At 41.2% G+C, this 14,561-nt stretch overlaps 7 protein-coding genes across 7 annotated transcripts; 3 read left to right on the plus strand and 4 right to left on the minus strand.

The window, feature by feature from the left end:
• Positions 1-30: 30 nt before the first annotated feature.
• On the plus strand, positions 31-1,414 carry BEWA_035150 (protein phosphatase 2C domain containing protein; the record flags this gene model as incomplete). Its single annotated transcript, XM_004832874.1, has 3 exons — positions 31-312; positions 349-1,131; positions 1,172-1,414. 3 exons carry the CDS (start codon positions 31-33, stop codon positions 1,412-1,414), a joined length of 1,308 nt encoding a protein of 435 aa, XP_004832931.1.
• A 213-nt stretch (positions 1,415-1,627) lies between these two features.
• BEWA_035160 (conserved hypothetical protein) lies at positions 1,628-6,091 on the plus strand (the record flags this gene model as incomplete). The annotated part of the gene is made up of 1 exon (XM_004832875.1): positions 1,628-6,091. The coding sequence occupies exon 1, from the start codon at positions 1,664-1,666 to the stop codon at positions 6,089-6,091; it is 4,428 nt and encodes a 1,475-aa protein (XP_004832932.1). The 5' UTR covers positions 1,628-1,663.
• Positions 6,092-7,343: 1,252 nt separating this feature from the next.
• BEWA_035170 (signal peptide containing protein) lies at positions 7,344-8,247 on the minus strand (the record flags this gene model as incomplete). The annotated part of the gene is made up of 1 exon (XM_004832876.1): positions 7,344-8,247. Exon 1 carries the CDS (start codon positions 8,163-8,165, stop codon positions 7,344-7,346), a length of 822 nt encoding a protein of 273 aa, XP_004832933.1. The 5' UTR covers positions 8,166-8,247.
• A 626-nt stretch (positions 8,248-8,873) lies between these two features.
• BEWA_035180 (signal peptide containing protein) lies at positions 8,874-9,945 on the minus strand (the record flags this gene model as incomplete). The annotated part of the gene is made up of 1 exon (XM_004832877.1): positions 8,874-9,945. The coding sequence occupies one exon, from the start codon at positions 9,943-9,945 to the stop codon at positions 8,950-8,952; it is 996 nt and encodes a 331-aa protein (XP_004832934.1). The 3' UTR covers positions 8,874-8,949.
• Positions 9,946-9,983: 38 nt separating this feature from the next.
• On the plus strand, positions 9,984-10,613 carry BEWA_035190 (hypothetical protein; the record flags this gene model as incomplete). The annotated part of the gene is made up of 2 exons (XM_004832878.1): positions 9,984-10,011; positions 10,195-10,613. 2 exons carry the CDS (start codon positions 9,984-9,986, stop codon positions 10,611-10,613), a joined length of 447 nt encoding a protein of 148 aa, XP_004832935.1.
• A 129-nt stretch (positions 10,614-10,742) lies between these two features.
• Positions 10,743-12,183, minus strand: BEWA_035200 (hypothetical protein; the record flags this gene model as incomplete). The annotated part of the gene is made up of 2 exons (XM_004832879.1): positions 10,743-11,776; positions 11,964-12,183. The coding sequence occupies 2 exons, from the start codon at positions 12,181-12,183 to the stop codon at positions 10,743-10,745; spliced, it is 1,254 nt and encodes a 417-aa protein (XP_004832936.1).
• Positions 12,184-12,464: 281 nt separating this feature from the next.
• BEWA_035210 (hypothetical protein) lies at positions 12,465-14,513 on the minus strand (the record flags this gene model as incomplete). Its single annotated transcript, XM_004832880.1, has 1 exon — positions 12,465-14,513. The coding sequence occupies one exon, from the start codon at positions 14,511-14,513 to the stop codon at positions 12,465-12,467; it is 2,049 nt and encodes a 682-aa protein (XP_004832937.1).
• Positions 14,514-14,561: the final 48 nt, after the last annotated feature.

Consider the following 14,561-nt stretch of genomic DNA (forward strand, 5'->3'; position numbering starts at 1 on the left):
CACTGGTAGATGGAAAAATAGACGGATAGAATGGATAAATCCAAAGAGGAGAGCGAACTGGAGATTCCTACAACTGGAAATTGGTCAGTTTGTGCAAATGAAGGAGACGATAGTCGCTGGTTTCTCCACGAATCACAGAAATGGATGTACAATGTCGACGATCACGCCTACTTTCACGTTGCCTCAGGAACGATTCTTCGAGGAGAAGAATATCTTGAGCCTGCGCTAGATGAGCAGGAGGAGGAAGAAGACGAAGAAGAATTCGCTCTAGACTTTAGCAAGGATCTCATCTCTGGCACAGTTTCTAGAAAGGTATGCGCGCTGAAGCTATGAAATACCTACGTATAGGCTCCAATTGAAAGTAAAACGGAATCAGAAGACCGATTTACAACTTGTGAGTGCATGTCAATTCAGTATGTGTCGAACTCTGAAGCGTTGTGTTACTATTCTGGTGTGTTTGATGGACATTATGGACCAGAATGTTCCGAGTACACATCACGCCATTTGAAGAATAATATACTCTCCGTGTTCCGACAATCCGTGCACTCCAAGGGCGTGAAGAGGCGCAAAAGTATAAAAGGGGCAGAGATTGCAGACACTAGTCACGAATGTGCAGACGTTGAAGCTTTAGTAAATGGGTGTATAAAGGGTTTTGAGATGACAGATAACAACTTTTGCCGTATTGCTGATCGCTCAAACATTATGGATGGAAGCACAGCGTGTGTGTTGCTTTTATATGGTCCAGATCCAGATGGCTCTCTGAAAATTATTAGCGCAAACGTTGGAGATTCCAGGGCTATTTTATGTTCCCTTGGAGATGACGGGGAAAGTTACATAGCTACGGCTCTCACGGTCGATCATAAACCAGACTCTCCATCTGAGAAGGAACGGATTCTTGCATCTGGAGGTACTGTAGAATTTTTACAGGGTACATGGAGAGCTGTTGGAAAACTACGGAACCAAATCGCATGTGCACTAGCAACCTCTAGGTCAATTGGTGACCTGATGCTAAAGACCCCAAAGAAGATTGTGTCTGCTGTACCAGATGTTAGAATACGCACGGTTGACTTTGATAAGGATTTATTTGTCGTACTCTGCACAGACGGAGTTACTGATGTTGTAACAAATCAGGTTTGTTGATCATTCTCCTTCTTCCTACAGAACCATTTAGGAAATTGTAAACATTGTAGCAGAGTGCATACAGGCAGGAAACAGCCCAGAAAAGGCCGCAGAAAAGATTGTAGCCACATCTGAGCAGCGAGGTTCCTATGATGATAAGACATGTACCATAATTTACTTTGGTTGGCACAAGGAAATCTTTTCAAAGTGTCTCGTTCAAGATACCGAGGTTCCAGAGGATGGGCAGAAAGAAGAGGAGAATGAGGAGGAGGACGAAAACATCTTTGCAGCCTAGATTTTGGCGATGTAGGTGCCCTTTGGGCACATGGTTTGGGCGTTTACCAAACCAACGACACTTGTGGAATACGCTGTGCGCTCCCACTATTGTAATTTTCGCAATTTTTGAATGATACATTTACATCTTCATTCAATAGTAACGTCCAGTGACCAGATTTCTCCTTGTGTCACGACCTACACATTGAGGTGGGGACCGGAACATCTCGTGTTCAAACTCTTCTTCATCTTTAATATCCGAGCATAATAAATGGAAAGGGCTAAAGGTGGAGCCGCTGGGCGGCCAAGAACAAGAAAGAGAGCCCTGGAAGGTTCGGAACCTGAACAGACAACCAAAAAAAGAGAAAAGGCGACAACAAAGGCCTCAAATGTATCGGTTGAAACACAAAACAAGAATGAAAACACAGAAGAACCGGTTTTTTTAGATGCTCTCGAAGAAAAGCCTGAAGATTTGGACGAAAATGTCGGTGCAAGCCAAAGCGACGTCGCAGTTGCAGAAACCGACACATCTCCCACCAAAACCAGCGCTGATAAACCACAGACTTCTGCTCCAGATGTTACCAAGGAGAAGAGCAAGGCTCCAGAGGCGCAAGCTAAGCCGCCTACTCGAGTCACAACGCCCAGACACATTGGCAGAGACCAAACTGCTGAGCGGGAAAGGATCAAGGAGCTCCTGGCTGCCACAGATTTCGAGTATGTAGGTCTCTTTTCCTTCCTGAAGAGTGTAGCAATGGGAGATATATCTCCCATTGTGGCTGCAGATGCCCTGAGAACAAAGTACGTGCATGTGGCTAGGGACTCTGCTATTGTTCTACGCATCCTCGATATCGTATCGTTTCTTCTAGAGACTACAGAATTTCAGGAAAATCTGGAGCTCTTCATAGAGTCCATGGAAAGGTTTGGAATAACAACATCCAGAGAAATTATAGCAACGATTGATGCCAACAAATTGGATTCTTGTGGCTACTCTAATGGTTTGGCCGTTATATCTAGAAGAGAAAGAACCAGGAATTTTTATGTCCTAAAGGTTCACAGTCTTTGGCGTGAAGCCTCTTCTGGTTACGATCTCCTCTACAAATTTTTGTACTTTCATACTCAAACTGTTATTCCCCGAGGTGACACCGATTTAACACATATAGAGAGCGACTCAAAAGGTAATGAAGAGGCAGAATCTGTACTAAAACGGGAAATCGATGAACAGTCTAGTGCTATGCACTCAAGCGACCCAGCTGATGAAAGCACAGAAATCAAAAGGGCGGATGGGAAGTACGTCTCGACAAATTTTGGTGACATTTACTGCAAGCGTATTAGTGATGATATATCAAGGATAGCAGGAAAATACAACCTATGTCCTACAAGAGTATTGTATGAAGTGTTCACGTGGTGTTGTTTAAAATGTGAAGACTTGTCAATGGCATACAGGCTCTTGAAAGAATATCCGAATGGAAAATTGGAGGATGTTATCAAACTACTTTTGCGTAGCTTTATCCATTCCTACGATCAAGCTGATGTAGATAAGTACAGACACTATATGGACAAAACGGGATTACTATACAGCAATATATACTTGGTGATTGCATATTTGGTGGCTATGGGTAAAGTGTCCATGGATAAAATTTACGGGCATTTGGATATTAAGGATGAATATTTTACCGAAATATCCGAGCATTTTTATAAAACTTGTGATAAAAGACCCGTAAACACGAATAGGTCTATATTGGGAGTCCCCGTACTTTATTGTATTGCAAATTCATTATTTAGAGAAAATGTTACAATTTCTGAAACCTCTAGATATGTACAGAGGCTGTACAGAGCCCAACGCTCTAGGAATACTATTCGTTCCGCAAATCAGGATTCTAATGAAGTACCTAGTCTTAAAATGACCATTCATAGGGTTACAATGGATAAAAGTTCCGTTTATACAGCCAGATCAATGATACATAAGCACTATCTGGAGTCTTCTGGAGGTGACCCACTTGTACATTCAATCGTCTCAAGTGACAACTTTTTTTACGTTAGGGATAGCATCTTCGCAATGGACTCCGCAAAGATCCGCATTCTGTCATCACTCATTGATGTTTGCGACGAGTTCTCTGGAAGTGCATGGAAAGCGGCGGAAATGGCTATCCTGCATTTTTATAAACTCAAAACTCCAGTATTCTTGTTTGGGCTTGTATGCAAATCACTTTCTGGAGTTATTAGGCGCTACCTTTCAAACTACCTAAAGAGTCCTGAACTAATGAACCAGGAGGAAAACGATGAATTGCATAAGCAGGCTATGGAGACTGTCGAAAAATACCTGCTTCTGGTCGGTCCAAACATGTTTTTCGATCCTATTGCATTTTCACTGGTTTTGTCATTTTTGAATCGTTCATTACAGGAAAATAGAGAAAAGGTCATAAACATGTTATGGAATAGCATTTTGCCTGCTCTTTCATTATGTACTGAAGGCAATTCACAGATTGGGGATAGGGTATGGCGCATATTTTCTAAACTTGGTGCATCAGAAAGATATCACGTTTACAGCAAGTATTGCGTGACATATCTTGGTTCTAAAATTACAGAATCTGATAACTTCCAAACTCTTTACAAGTCCTTTTCTATTGCTCTAGTGAGTACCTGCCATGCTGTTCAATGCACACGTACCAGATCAATATTCAAACGTGTAACAGCCAATCTCTTAAAGAGCAGTAAAAGCGCTTCGGTGAGAGCTATAGTATCTTTAGTGACAGGAATAGCATCGGTAAATCCGTTTTCTGTTGTTGACACAATTATATCGCAATGTGAAATGTTTGAAAATTTGGTGGCACCCCTCTCTGAACTCTCAAAGTACTTCTCCAAGCTCACATGTGACGTTTTCTTCTACAAGTTGTCTTGCAATATGTATAATGTCTCTAATATTGATAGAGGTGTGGATGAGATTGGAAGGAGTAAGAAACTTGTTGTAAATGCCCAACTATCAGCCAGGCTCTTTAGAAGACACACTGATGTAGATATTGTGCCTCTTGTCACAAATGTAATTCTATTCCTAATGAAGACTCTGGAAATGGACACGCTATCTCTAAAGAAGGAACAATCAAGTCATGAGCAAGAAGATGCTAAAGTGCTAAAACTTGACACACCTGGTGGTACATATCCTGACAAACTCTCCAACGCTTGGACGGCACTGGAATACCTATCCGCTCTTTTGGAGATCTCTGGAGTTCCACAACTTGCAGAAACACATTCACTCACAATCGACCAGTTGAATGCACAGGCAGGTGGTCCACTTCTCAAGATGGAGATCATGGCTCAGGGTCCAGATGATGAAATTTCCAGCACAAACATAAGAGAATCCCTTGGAAAGACGATATTAAGACCGTTTTTTGTACATTCAGTCCTCCTTTTATCTGGAAAGTTACGCACGGAAGTACTCTACGATAGTGAATTTGCAGATGGTATCAGAAGCATGTGTGGAATTGCAGATCATCTGCAAAGGACATGTCTACAACTGGTGGAATATATACACTCTGTTGTTTCTGTAAATCCAAATTATCTTGAGCTTTACCAGAATTTGGTACCTCCAGTAGAAGAGTTGACTAGATTTTGGGACACTGCAACTGCGCTCTCATTTTCAATTAACCCAAGGAGTAACCATATGGAGACAAAAGAGAAGGAAATTTTGGATGGAGAAGATGTAGCTCCTCTATCTCCAAAATTTTTCAAGCTGGTGCGCAGCTTGAGGCTACACGATGTTTACGTTCCTCAGGAGCAGTATGAAAGGTGCATTCAACGGTTGGAGGATTGGATTAATGATACAACAAATAATACTCATAGGAAGGTCAAAAAACTTCATAGCAGACGTGCATCTTTGCGTGCAGAGTATGAATCGCATATTTCGCATAATTCAAGTATACACCAGCTACTTGCCGCCCATTCGGAGGATTGGCTAGTGGACAATGTCTCAGTAGGACCAACAATTACAACAAAATTTGTCACACAATGCATCTCAAAGAGAATATTGATAAGCGAGTCCGATGCACTCTTTTGTTCCAGAATAGTAGATGTTATGATTGAACTAAAATACCGCTATTTCAACTACTTTGATTTTACAAACTGCTGGACAAAGATGCTCATGCCTCTCGTACGATCTTGTACAGAAAGAGAAGCCCCGCTGTTGGCAATTTTTGTATCACATCACTTTAGAAATATAAAGGCATGGATAGCGGACAAGGAATTGTTCAAGTCTGTGGTAGATAAACACCCAGCATTTTGTACAACATTTCAATACAACCCAGAAAAAGCCTTGACACATGAACAGTTACTTTGTGGTATCAGAAAATGGGAAGGAAGAGTGTTGAGGGCACTCAGCCATCCACTGCAGTTATCATTACACAAATCTGGACAAGTGGATACCGGACGCACAGAATCACCCAGAAATTCAGACGTTTCCACAGTTTCTGATGAATCCGTAGATATTCCAGACTGCACATGGATAGATGTAAAGGGCGCTATTGTATTTTTGGCCAGATGCCACGAAACATTCCCAATCACAGCTCCAGCAGGTAAACGGGTTTTGAATTGCCTCAAAAACGTTGTACAAAATGCACAAAGAAATGGATGGAAAGATGTGGTCGTTTGTGCAAACACACTCTTGAAAACAATGGAAAAATATGACAGAGAACATAAATGGTTGTAATTGTATCCTCTACCAAAAGTTTCAGACTAAATATTCAGTAAACACTTTAATTTGTTTTTTATTCTATTTTATACGCTAATAAAGTGCATATTTCTAAGCATTAGTACCTAGAAAAATTGTGACACTCGCTGGATATTTCAATAGATTTGTTATCCCGAATATTTGTATTTTTTACCATTCGTATTTCTCCAGGCAATAGCACATCTGTCTGTTACATGACTTAGCATGAGAAATCGAACGGCCCGCTGCTCACATGACATGAATTATAACCTCAATATTTTTCACAGATAGATTAAAGCTGTTACAACGTGTTGTACCAAGGAATAATCCGCTAAACCAACTTATTTGGCATAATTATCCTGATGTGTATGGGGGAATTTGTGCATGCATGTGTTGCTATAGGTCCCTGGTTCCATTCAATTTAATTATTCAACCTTTTCCAGTTAATTTGAATTTATAATTTGATTTTTTAAACTTATGCTTTGATTTTCAACAAGAAAGACTTTGAGAACCTCATTCACAGGCGGAAAAATCTAAAAACCTCCTTACTTTGCAAGGATTTTAGCATTTTGGACTTTAGATATACAGAAAAAAACTATTCAAGGCTCCCAAATTATCTTTTAAAATGGAGAGAAGAGATACATTAACCACGGAGATATTAGCGACCTTTGTTGTCACAATTTACGCAGTCTCAAATATATTGAGATTGCTCCATACAATGGGATTAATATGGATGATATGAAGCCACTATTCTCACATCACATCCCACTGATTTATATTTAACATGGAAGCTTAATTTCTACTGAGATACTCTCTGAAAGCAACGGTAAGGGAACGTAGAAATTGTCTTTGGTCGTACTACTTTATTCGTCGGGGTATTCACCTGCTTATGGACTATCTGGTATATTCCACGCATCCATTGGAGAATATGGCTCCAAATAACGTTTCATCCTACCGAATTGAGTTTTAGACCACAAAGATAAACTAAACGTCCCAGGTGCCAAGATGCTTGGCATTTTGTCATCAAATTTTTAACATTTCCAGTGCATGAATTAGATAGAAAATTATATGGAATGAGTATACCGTAGTGAAAATATTGAGTGTTGCATAACCCTTGGCTTATGCCCTGTTTAAACTAAACTGCGATTTCTGAAAACAGTGATCAAAGATCCATATCCAGAAGATTTTATAAATAGAAAACTGTACATTAAAATCTGGTAGCTTTGACTGGCCGTCTTATATAGATTGGCCGTTATGAGGAATCAACATGACTGTTGATCTCTGAAGTCTTTGTGTAAAACTCCTCTTCTGTAATCTCATTCCATGATCCACCAATTTTCTCAAAGAATTTGGAGTAGGTAGAGCTACTGTTAGTAATGTCTATACCAAGAAGAGTGGAAGAACCCTTTGAGCTGAAAAGAGCAGACGTACATTTCTCACCACTAGAGGCTACCCATATATTATCTCCATTGTGAACCACTTTTGTGGCATCATGACCGACTTTGGGAACGTAGGAATTAAATGGGAGACCCATGAGTACAAGGTGGAATGATATATATCCTTCATCGTAATTCCTATCAAGATCCATGGCAATATTTTTCCTTTGCCTCACAAGAATCTTTAGGGCATTTACCCTTTCGTGGTATTTAGGTGAGCACTCCACCCATCTATTTCCATTTTTGTTGATACAATGTTCATGCGATATACCGAGGCCTTGAGTTTTCACGAATACAAGTTCAGGTTGGCCATTTCTCAGCAATACCTTTGCGTAATGGATGGTTTCATTCTCTGCGGTCCAAATGGCCTCTTGACCATTCGACAATCTCCCCGCATATACATTAATCTCTGGCACAATGAGCTTGGTGGGAACATCGTCATAGACATAGTAAATGGATTGGTAAACTTCTTCATCTGGAATTGAGAGGTCTATGCAGATACGGCTGAAAGGCAGAGTATCGTGAAGTTCTGAATTCCATGCTGATCTCTCTGAATGATTTAGATTTGGTTCATCCTCGTATCTACATTTGCACAGCCACAGTACATTTAGTGTGAAGAATAGTGCCCAGATCTTCATCTTCCTTCCCACACAAGGACGACCACAACTTACCGGCAAAAGATTAAACCTATATGGCTACCATAACATTCTGGAATACGTTAATGACTAACCCAGGGTCTGGAAGAGATATTCATTCACCCCATCTAAGTGTATTTCGTACAAAATTTTACGGTACTACGGCACTACTAATCCTTTGAAGACCATGCAATAGTTCATACAGTGCGTAAGAAGCCGTGCTGTCTCCTTATCAGAGACAAACTCACCGTCTATCCCCAATTGTAAAGACGATACTGATGCCATTCTCACGTTGTTATCCCACCGTCCCTTTGCTTTCCACAAGTGTGTTCTTTAGGGGAATAAATTCTTGTACCCGGAGCGTGATTTTTGTTAGAGTGGTCACGGTACATTTACCTATGTAGCGCTCTAGATTTTGAGTGAATTTGTCCACGGAGACAATGAAGGAGTTTCTAGCTCGTACAATGGTTCCTAGTTATAATTGTGCAGTAAATGGCTCATTTATCCAGAGATAGTTGGTTGTTCATTGAGGTGCTAGTTACTTTCATGGCTCAGTATCCTCGCTAAAGAAGCTGGACTCTACCTTTTTTACTATAGTCTGATCTAGAGACCAAGCAAGTGCATCCTGAAAAGGCCAAGTTCGCTACACTCAGAGAGTCATGACATGCAATAACTAGAAATCACGTACCGTTTATAATCGATAATTAAACTGGTGTCTTCGCTTATACAGTTGCGAATTTAAAACTGGAGCGCATGCTCACTCATACTTTACAGACGTGATCAATTTTCACATTACAGATATTATCATGGCAGCTATGAGAGCCCTTGTTAAACTCACAAGAGTTGCACTTTGTATGAGTACCTCTGGTGGCATTGTCTTGATATCCTCCAGTGCCTTGACTTGACTTTCATAATCCTTTTGATTGATCGGTACCCATCCTTCTGATTCCAGCTCCATATAGTGATGCTTGAATGCGTACACTTCATCCCAGATGAACATGTGTACCATGGTGGGTTGTCTATTTTTCAAATGAGCCATAACTAGGATGCACTTCTCTTTGGGATTCTCCCATAAAGTCTCTTCACCGACCACCACCTTTGTGCAGATATGCCCGGGTTTTGGGATAAAGATGTCCGTGGGAATGTCGTCAAAGAGGACCTTGAAGTTTTTGCATTTGGTTCCGTGGCTCTCACGTTCAATGTCAACGGTAAACGTTGAACGGATGGGCGAGTTTAGCATGAGATCCGTGATTCTATTCGGATATTTTCTTGCTGAGGGCTTCCAGATCCCACCCTTGAACTTGAGATAAAGATCCCGAAAGGTAGAGCTAGGATTGTCCGTCAACCCCGAAGAATTCTCGATCATGAGGTAGACTACGCCTGGATTTTTGTCCTTGTTTAGGAATACGATGCACATTTTGCATGTTTGATTATTTCCTGGTTTCCAAATTGTTTTATCTCCATTTGTGATGGCGGCGATGGTTTCTAGACCGGGGAACAAGACGAGTGCCTCGGCGTCTGCGACTCCCGTTTCAAACCTTTTGTAACAAGTGCCGCTTGGCGTGCTGTTGACGTCGACGACTAGAGGAGACCCGGATGAGTCGCTCTTTTCGTCGTCATCCTCTTGGGCCTCGCACACCAAGTGGGTGTAGAGGAGGAACGGGAGGAGTAGGTGACTTATCGCACACATGGCCGGCAGATGAGAAAATGTGTGCCTAAGTGGGTGTTTTGGACGCCAAAAGAAGAGCACCCAGAGGACCGATGGGGTGATGTGTGAAAGCATCTTCCCGATGGCCTTAGCGACCAAAGGGAGTCTATAGAATGAGCGCAGTGAATAGAGAATTGGAGGGTATGAGTATAGGAGTTTGTGTATTCACAGTGCTCGGTATAGGAATAAGTTGTCTATATTCATCGAAAAATGAATGGGTTGCCATTTGAGCTTCTTAGCATTAATCCAGGTGGCCATCCGGAGGCAATTGGTGTAAAGACAATGGACAATTTACTGAACCTGCTCAACCCCCATCTCTACTAGGTGCTCCTCTTCATTCCGCCGCTACCGGAGGATCTCCTAGTACTGATGATGTTGCTGATAAAGATGGTAAGCCTGGTGTTATTGGAGCTGGAGATGCTGGTGAATCTGGTCTTAGTCAACCTGGTAGTAGAGTTACTGGTGAAGAAGATGGTGCTAGTAGTGACGCTCTTGCTGGTATACCTGGAACTGCTGGACATACAGGACCATCTGGTACTATAGCTGGAGCTGAGAGAAAAGAGAAGGACGAAGATAAAGGAAGAGATACTGATGATGGTGGTTCTGTTTCTGGTCTACCTGATGCTGATCCTAGTGGTAGTGGTACTGATGGAGATCAAGCTAAAGGTACTCAACGGTCTGGTCAAGCTGCTATTATTGATGAAACTGCCACTACTTTTCTTTTGGATCATTACCTAAGATAATAGTATGAACACGAAGATGATGAGAAATACAGTGCCTCTTTCCTACTCTGTAGGTAAGCTGGATATTAGCAGTGAGTGTTCAAATAATCACTGGAGCTCCCCATGGTTGCTCACATTCGCTCTTTAAAATCAGTTGTCTTCTTCGGACATATTACCCGCTTGCTCATCTCCAATTTTTTCATCATCCACATTTTTTGGTACATTTGTCATCTCCATTTCCGAATATTCCAATCTCGTGTTTTCAACTTGTGGCAGTACGTTATTACCAAGATTACTATCTGATTTCAGGGGGATGTGTTCAATCACCATAGCACTCGTTCCTGGTCCTTCTGAGGTAGTCTCAGATATTATCTGTGCATCCTCAGCTGCTGACTGCTCATTCTGGGACTCATCAGATATGCTTGGTTTAAATGATTCATCTTCTGACAGATCCAAAGATAGACTATCGGCGGTTGTACTGTCTGATTCACCCTGATACGCGGATGTTGATGTCTCCGTACTTCCTCTCTGATAATTCCCTACAGACGCTTTTTTCCTGCTCTTTGGAGTTGGCTCGCTAGTTGAATAAGTAGTGTTGGATTTTTCAGCTTTTCTCCTTTTTCTCTTGGGTTTAGGCGGAAGGTCTTGTCGAATCTCTTCGTCGCAAGGATCTAGAAAGATAGAGATCTGACTTCTGCTTCCCATTATGAATCCTCTACCATCAAAGCCATATGTCGTTTCTACTCTTGTTCCGTCGTTGAACAGAGATGTCATCTTTATGTGAGGATTATCTACTCCACCCTCCCAGATGACATCTCGTTCCATCAGCCCATGAGTCCTCCAATTTACCATATAACGACCAAATTTCACGACGCCAATTGTTACTTCGAGTTTCATCTCCGGTCGGATGCTAAATTTTAGAGCTCCGGATTGAATATCAGTCTCCACCTGTATCATGTGATTTGGCTCTTGGGTTGGGATGTCCATGTACAGGAGCGTCCGAAATAGTCGTAGGAATCGAGTAACAGTAGGTAGCTTCACAAATTCATCTACCCTTCTTCTGGCGTTGCCGTGGTAGTCCGCCAACTTGCTCACGATTCTCATGTATCTCTTTCCATCATCCAGCTCCTGCAAGAAGACAAATCTTAGCATATCCTTTTCGTTTCCGAGGAAAATAACCGAATCTAAATAATGTACATGAGTTTATCATCAAGTTTCCAATGCAACGTGGAAAAGTTAGCAAGCATAGAACGTGCATGCAAATGAAACGGGTGGGCATAAGATAATATGTACAAATGTTCTTGTTTCCAAATCCTTTAGGATGTAGAGAACATTAAATATAGAATAAGGAAAAGGCAAAAATGAGTATACCTGCACAAGTGATGAGGCCAAGTCTGAACCTGTTTGCAATGCTCTTTTTGAGATAAAAGTAGCGTCCGTTTGGATGTGTTTCAGATATCGATACACAGATTTGCGGTGGTAATTCGTAGGCAATGTCCAAGTCAATAGGGGATCTCTCCTTGTAGTATACTGCGCATGCATGTTGCATGAACGGAGTGATGAATAGAATGGACAGTGGGAATATCTTCATGGTTATGCAAGGATATGTTTGGGAGTTTTACAAATTGAGATATTATGATAAATGGGGGTTTCCTCCAATTTTTGCAAGCGACATCACCCGTAACGGGAGGACAGAATCTATGTGGATAAATTGGGCATTGGAATGGTGTGTGGTCTGCGGTCATCGAGGTGTTACGGAGCTATCCTTAGCAAACTTACGATTAGACATATATGGTGAATCTCATAAATTATAAACTGCATTAATGGTGAGTCTATCCATCCACACAGTGGATAGATGGTCTATACCATCTCCTATAGACTTTTGGCTATGGTTTTTTCATATTGTGTAAGCTCATCTCTCTTCTTGTCAAATGTTTCCTTGTCTATACTCTTCCATCCGTTCTCGTCCTTCTCAAAGTATCTTTGAGTTTTCTCTTGTGCATTGTTTATTGTAATGACAAGAAGAGATAGTGATCCTTCTTTAAGGTACGCAGTAGATAACTGACATTTATCATTGCTGCTTTCAGCCTTCCATAGAGTAGTTTGCCCGTGTACAACCTCAGTGGCGCAATAGCTATCCTTTGGAATATAGGAACGGAAAGAAACATGGAGCAGTGAAGTCTCAAATATTGTGCACTGGTCAGTATCATTTTCATCCTCAATGTCAATAGTAATCTGTTCAGCGGTATTATCTTCTGTTATAGATTTCATTTTTTCGAGGCATAAATCTGGCATCTCTTCCCATCTATCATCTTTGCGTTCATAATTCCTCTTGTTTAGTGTGTTGGAAACGCTGCTCGCGACAAATGTGAACTCATGTTTGCAAAGTTCATTGAGGTAAAGTTTGGCATATTCAAGGATTTCACCAGGTTTAGCCATCCATACTTCTTCCTCTGCATTCACAATCCTTGTAACTTTAATTCCTTCTCTTGGAAGAACAAATACGGTTTGAACACCCTCACAATGGTAGTAAAATGAGTTATATATTGCCTCGTTCTGAATGGAAATGTCAATGCAAAAGGTTGAGAAGGTAAATACTTCATCAGAATTCCGGAGGGATTTAGATTTCTTAATATTCCGTGGATTTCTTTTTGGCTTGGCTATTGGAGCTGGTTTACCCATAGGTCTTTCCTTTGGCCTAGTATCTTTTTCTACAGAACTGTCGGTAGAGGGAGACTGTGGAGATTCTGGAGCTTCAAAATCTCCATATTTGCTTGAACGTTTATTCTGTTCCGTAAAGTCTTGTGCAGAAGCACAGGCATCATTTTCTGTGTTTTGTTCCCCTGCATCAGCTTCTCCTGCAGAACCGCTTGACGTCTTTAATTTTCTCAATCTTTCAACATACATTGTCATGGTGCCCTTCGATGATAGTTTGCTTGTGAGATCATTCCAGCCCGATCTTATCCCACTCCTCAAGTTTTTTAATGCATTCTGACCAGAAATGGATCCGAATGTGCTAATACTACCACGTCTGGTATTTCTTGCCTGTTCAACCTTTTTATCAAATCTCTCAGAAGTAATGGGCCTCCATTCTCCATCCTTTTTCTCAAAATATCCATATTTCATCTCTCCTCCTTCTACAAACGTTATAACGGAAATAGAAGGTCCACCTTTTTTGTAATGTAAGTCACAAGACAAACAGATAGCATTACTGTTTTCATCTCTCTTCCACATTAGTTTGTCTCCGTCTCTAATTTCAGTAGCAAAATAGCCAGGCTTTGAGAAGAAAAGCCTCATGTTGGACATAAGTAATCTAGCGTCAAATATTGCACACTCTTTGGTATCCTTATCCTCTTCGATATTTAGTACAAAGCCCATCTCACGTGTCACTGGGACTTTCAAATTATCAACTTCTTCACGGAATGTTCTCCCGCAACCTTCCCAAACGTCTCCACGTCTTGCAAACCACTTGCAACTTGGACCTGTTGTAGTTTTACTTACTATAGATATGAGATAGGCCTCTCCACCTTTTAGGAATAACTTGACATAGTCAAACTTTTCATCTGGATGAGGTGTCCAAGCTCTACCCTTTCCGTAAGTGACTTTTTCCAAAGATATATCATTGTTTGGAACTATAAATACGATATCGTTTCCGTCGTAGTTGCACCTGTGATATCTGCAGAATGTGGAATCTTGATAGGGGTCCGTGATATCGAGAGTAAATGAAGGAGTGTAGTCTTCTTGGGTACTTCCCTCGGATAGAGTTAAAGAATATCTCACACACTTTTCGGTATTTTCGTTTCCACTTGCCTTAGCAGGTGATGGCTCTGCAGAGTCTACGCCTGAAGCTTCACCTTTGTCATCTCCACAGTGGCATAGCCTCACCAGAAATATCATCCAGACTACTGCTATAGTCTTCATATCCATTCAGTTTTCCTTTTATTGTCGTCAAATAACTTCTGTACCTCC

The sequence above is a fragment of the Theileria equi genome (genome assembly GCF_000342415.1).
Source record: "Theileria equi strain WA chromosome 2 map unlocalized gcontig_1105316255037, whole genome shotgun sequence".
NCBI classification, from domain to species: domain Eukaryota; phylum Apicomplexa; class Aconoidasida; order Piroplasmida; family Theileriidae; genus Theileria; species Theileria equi.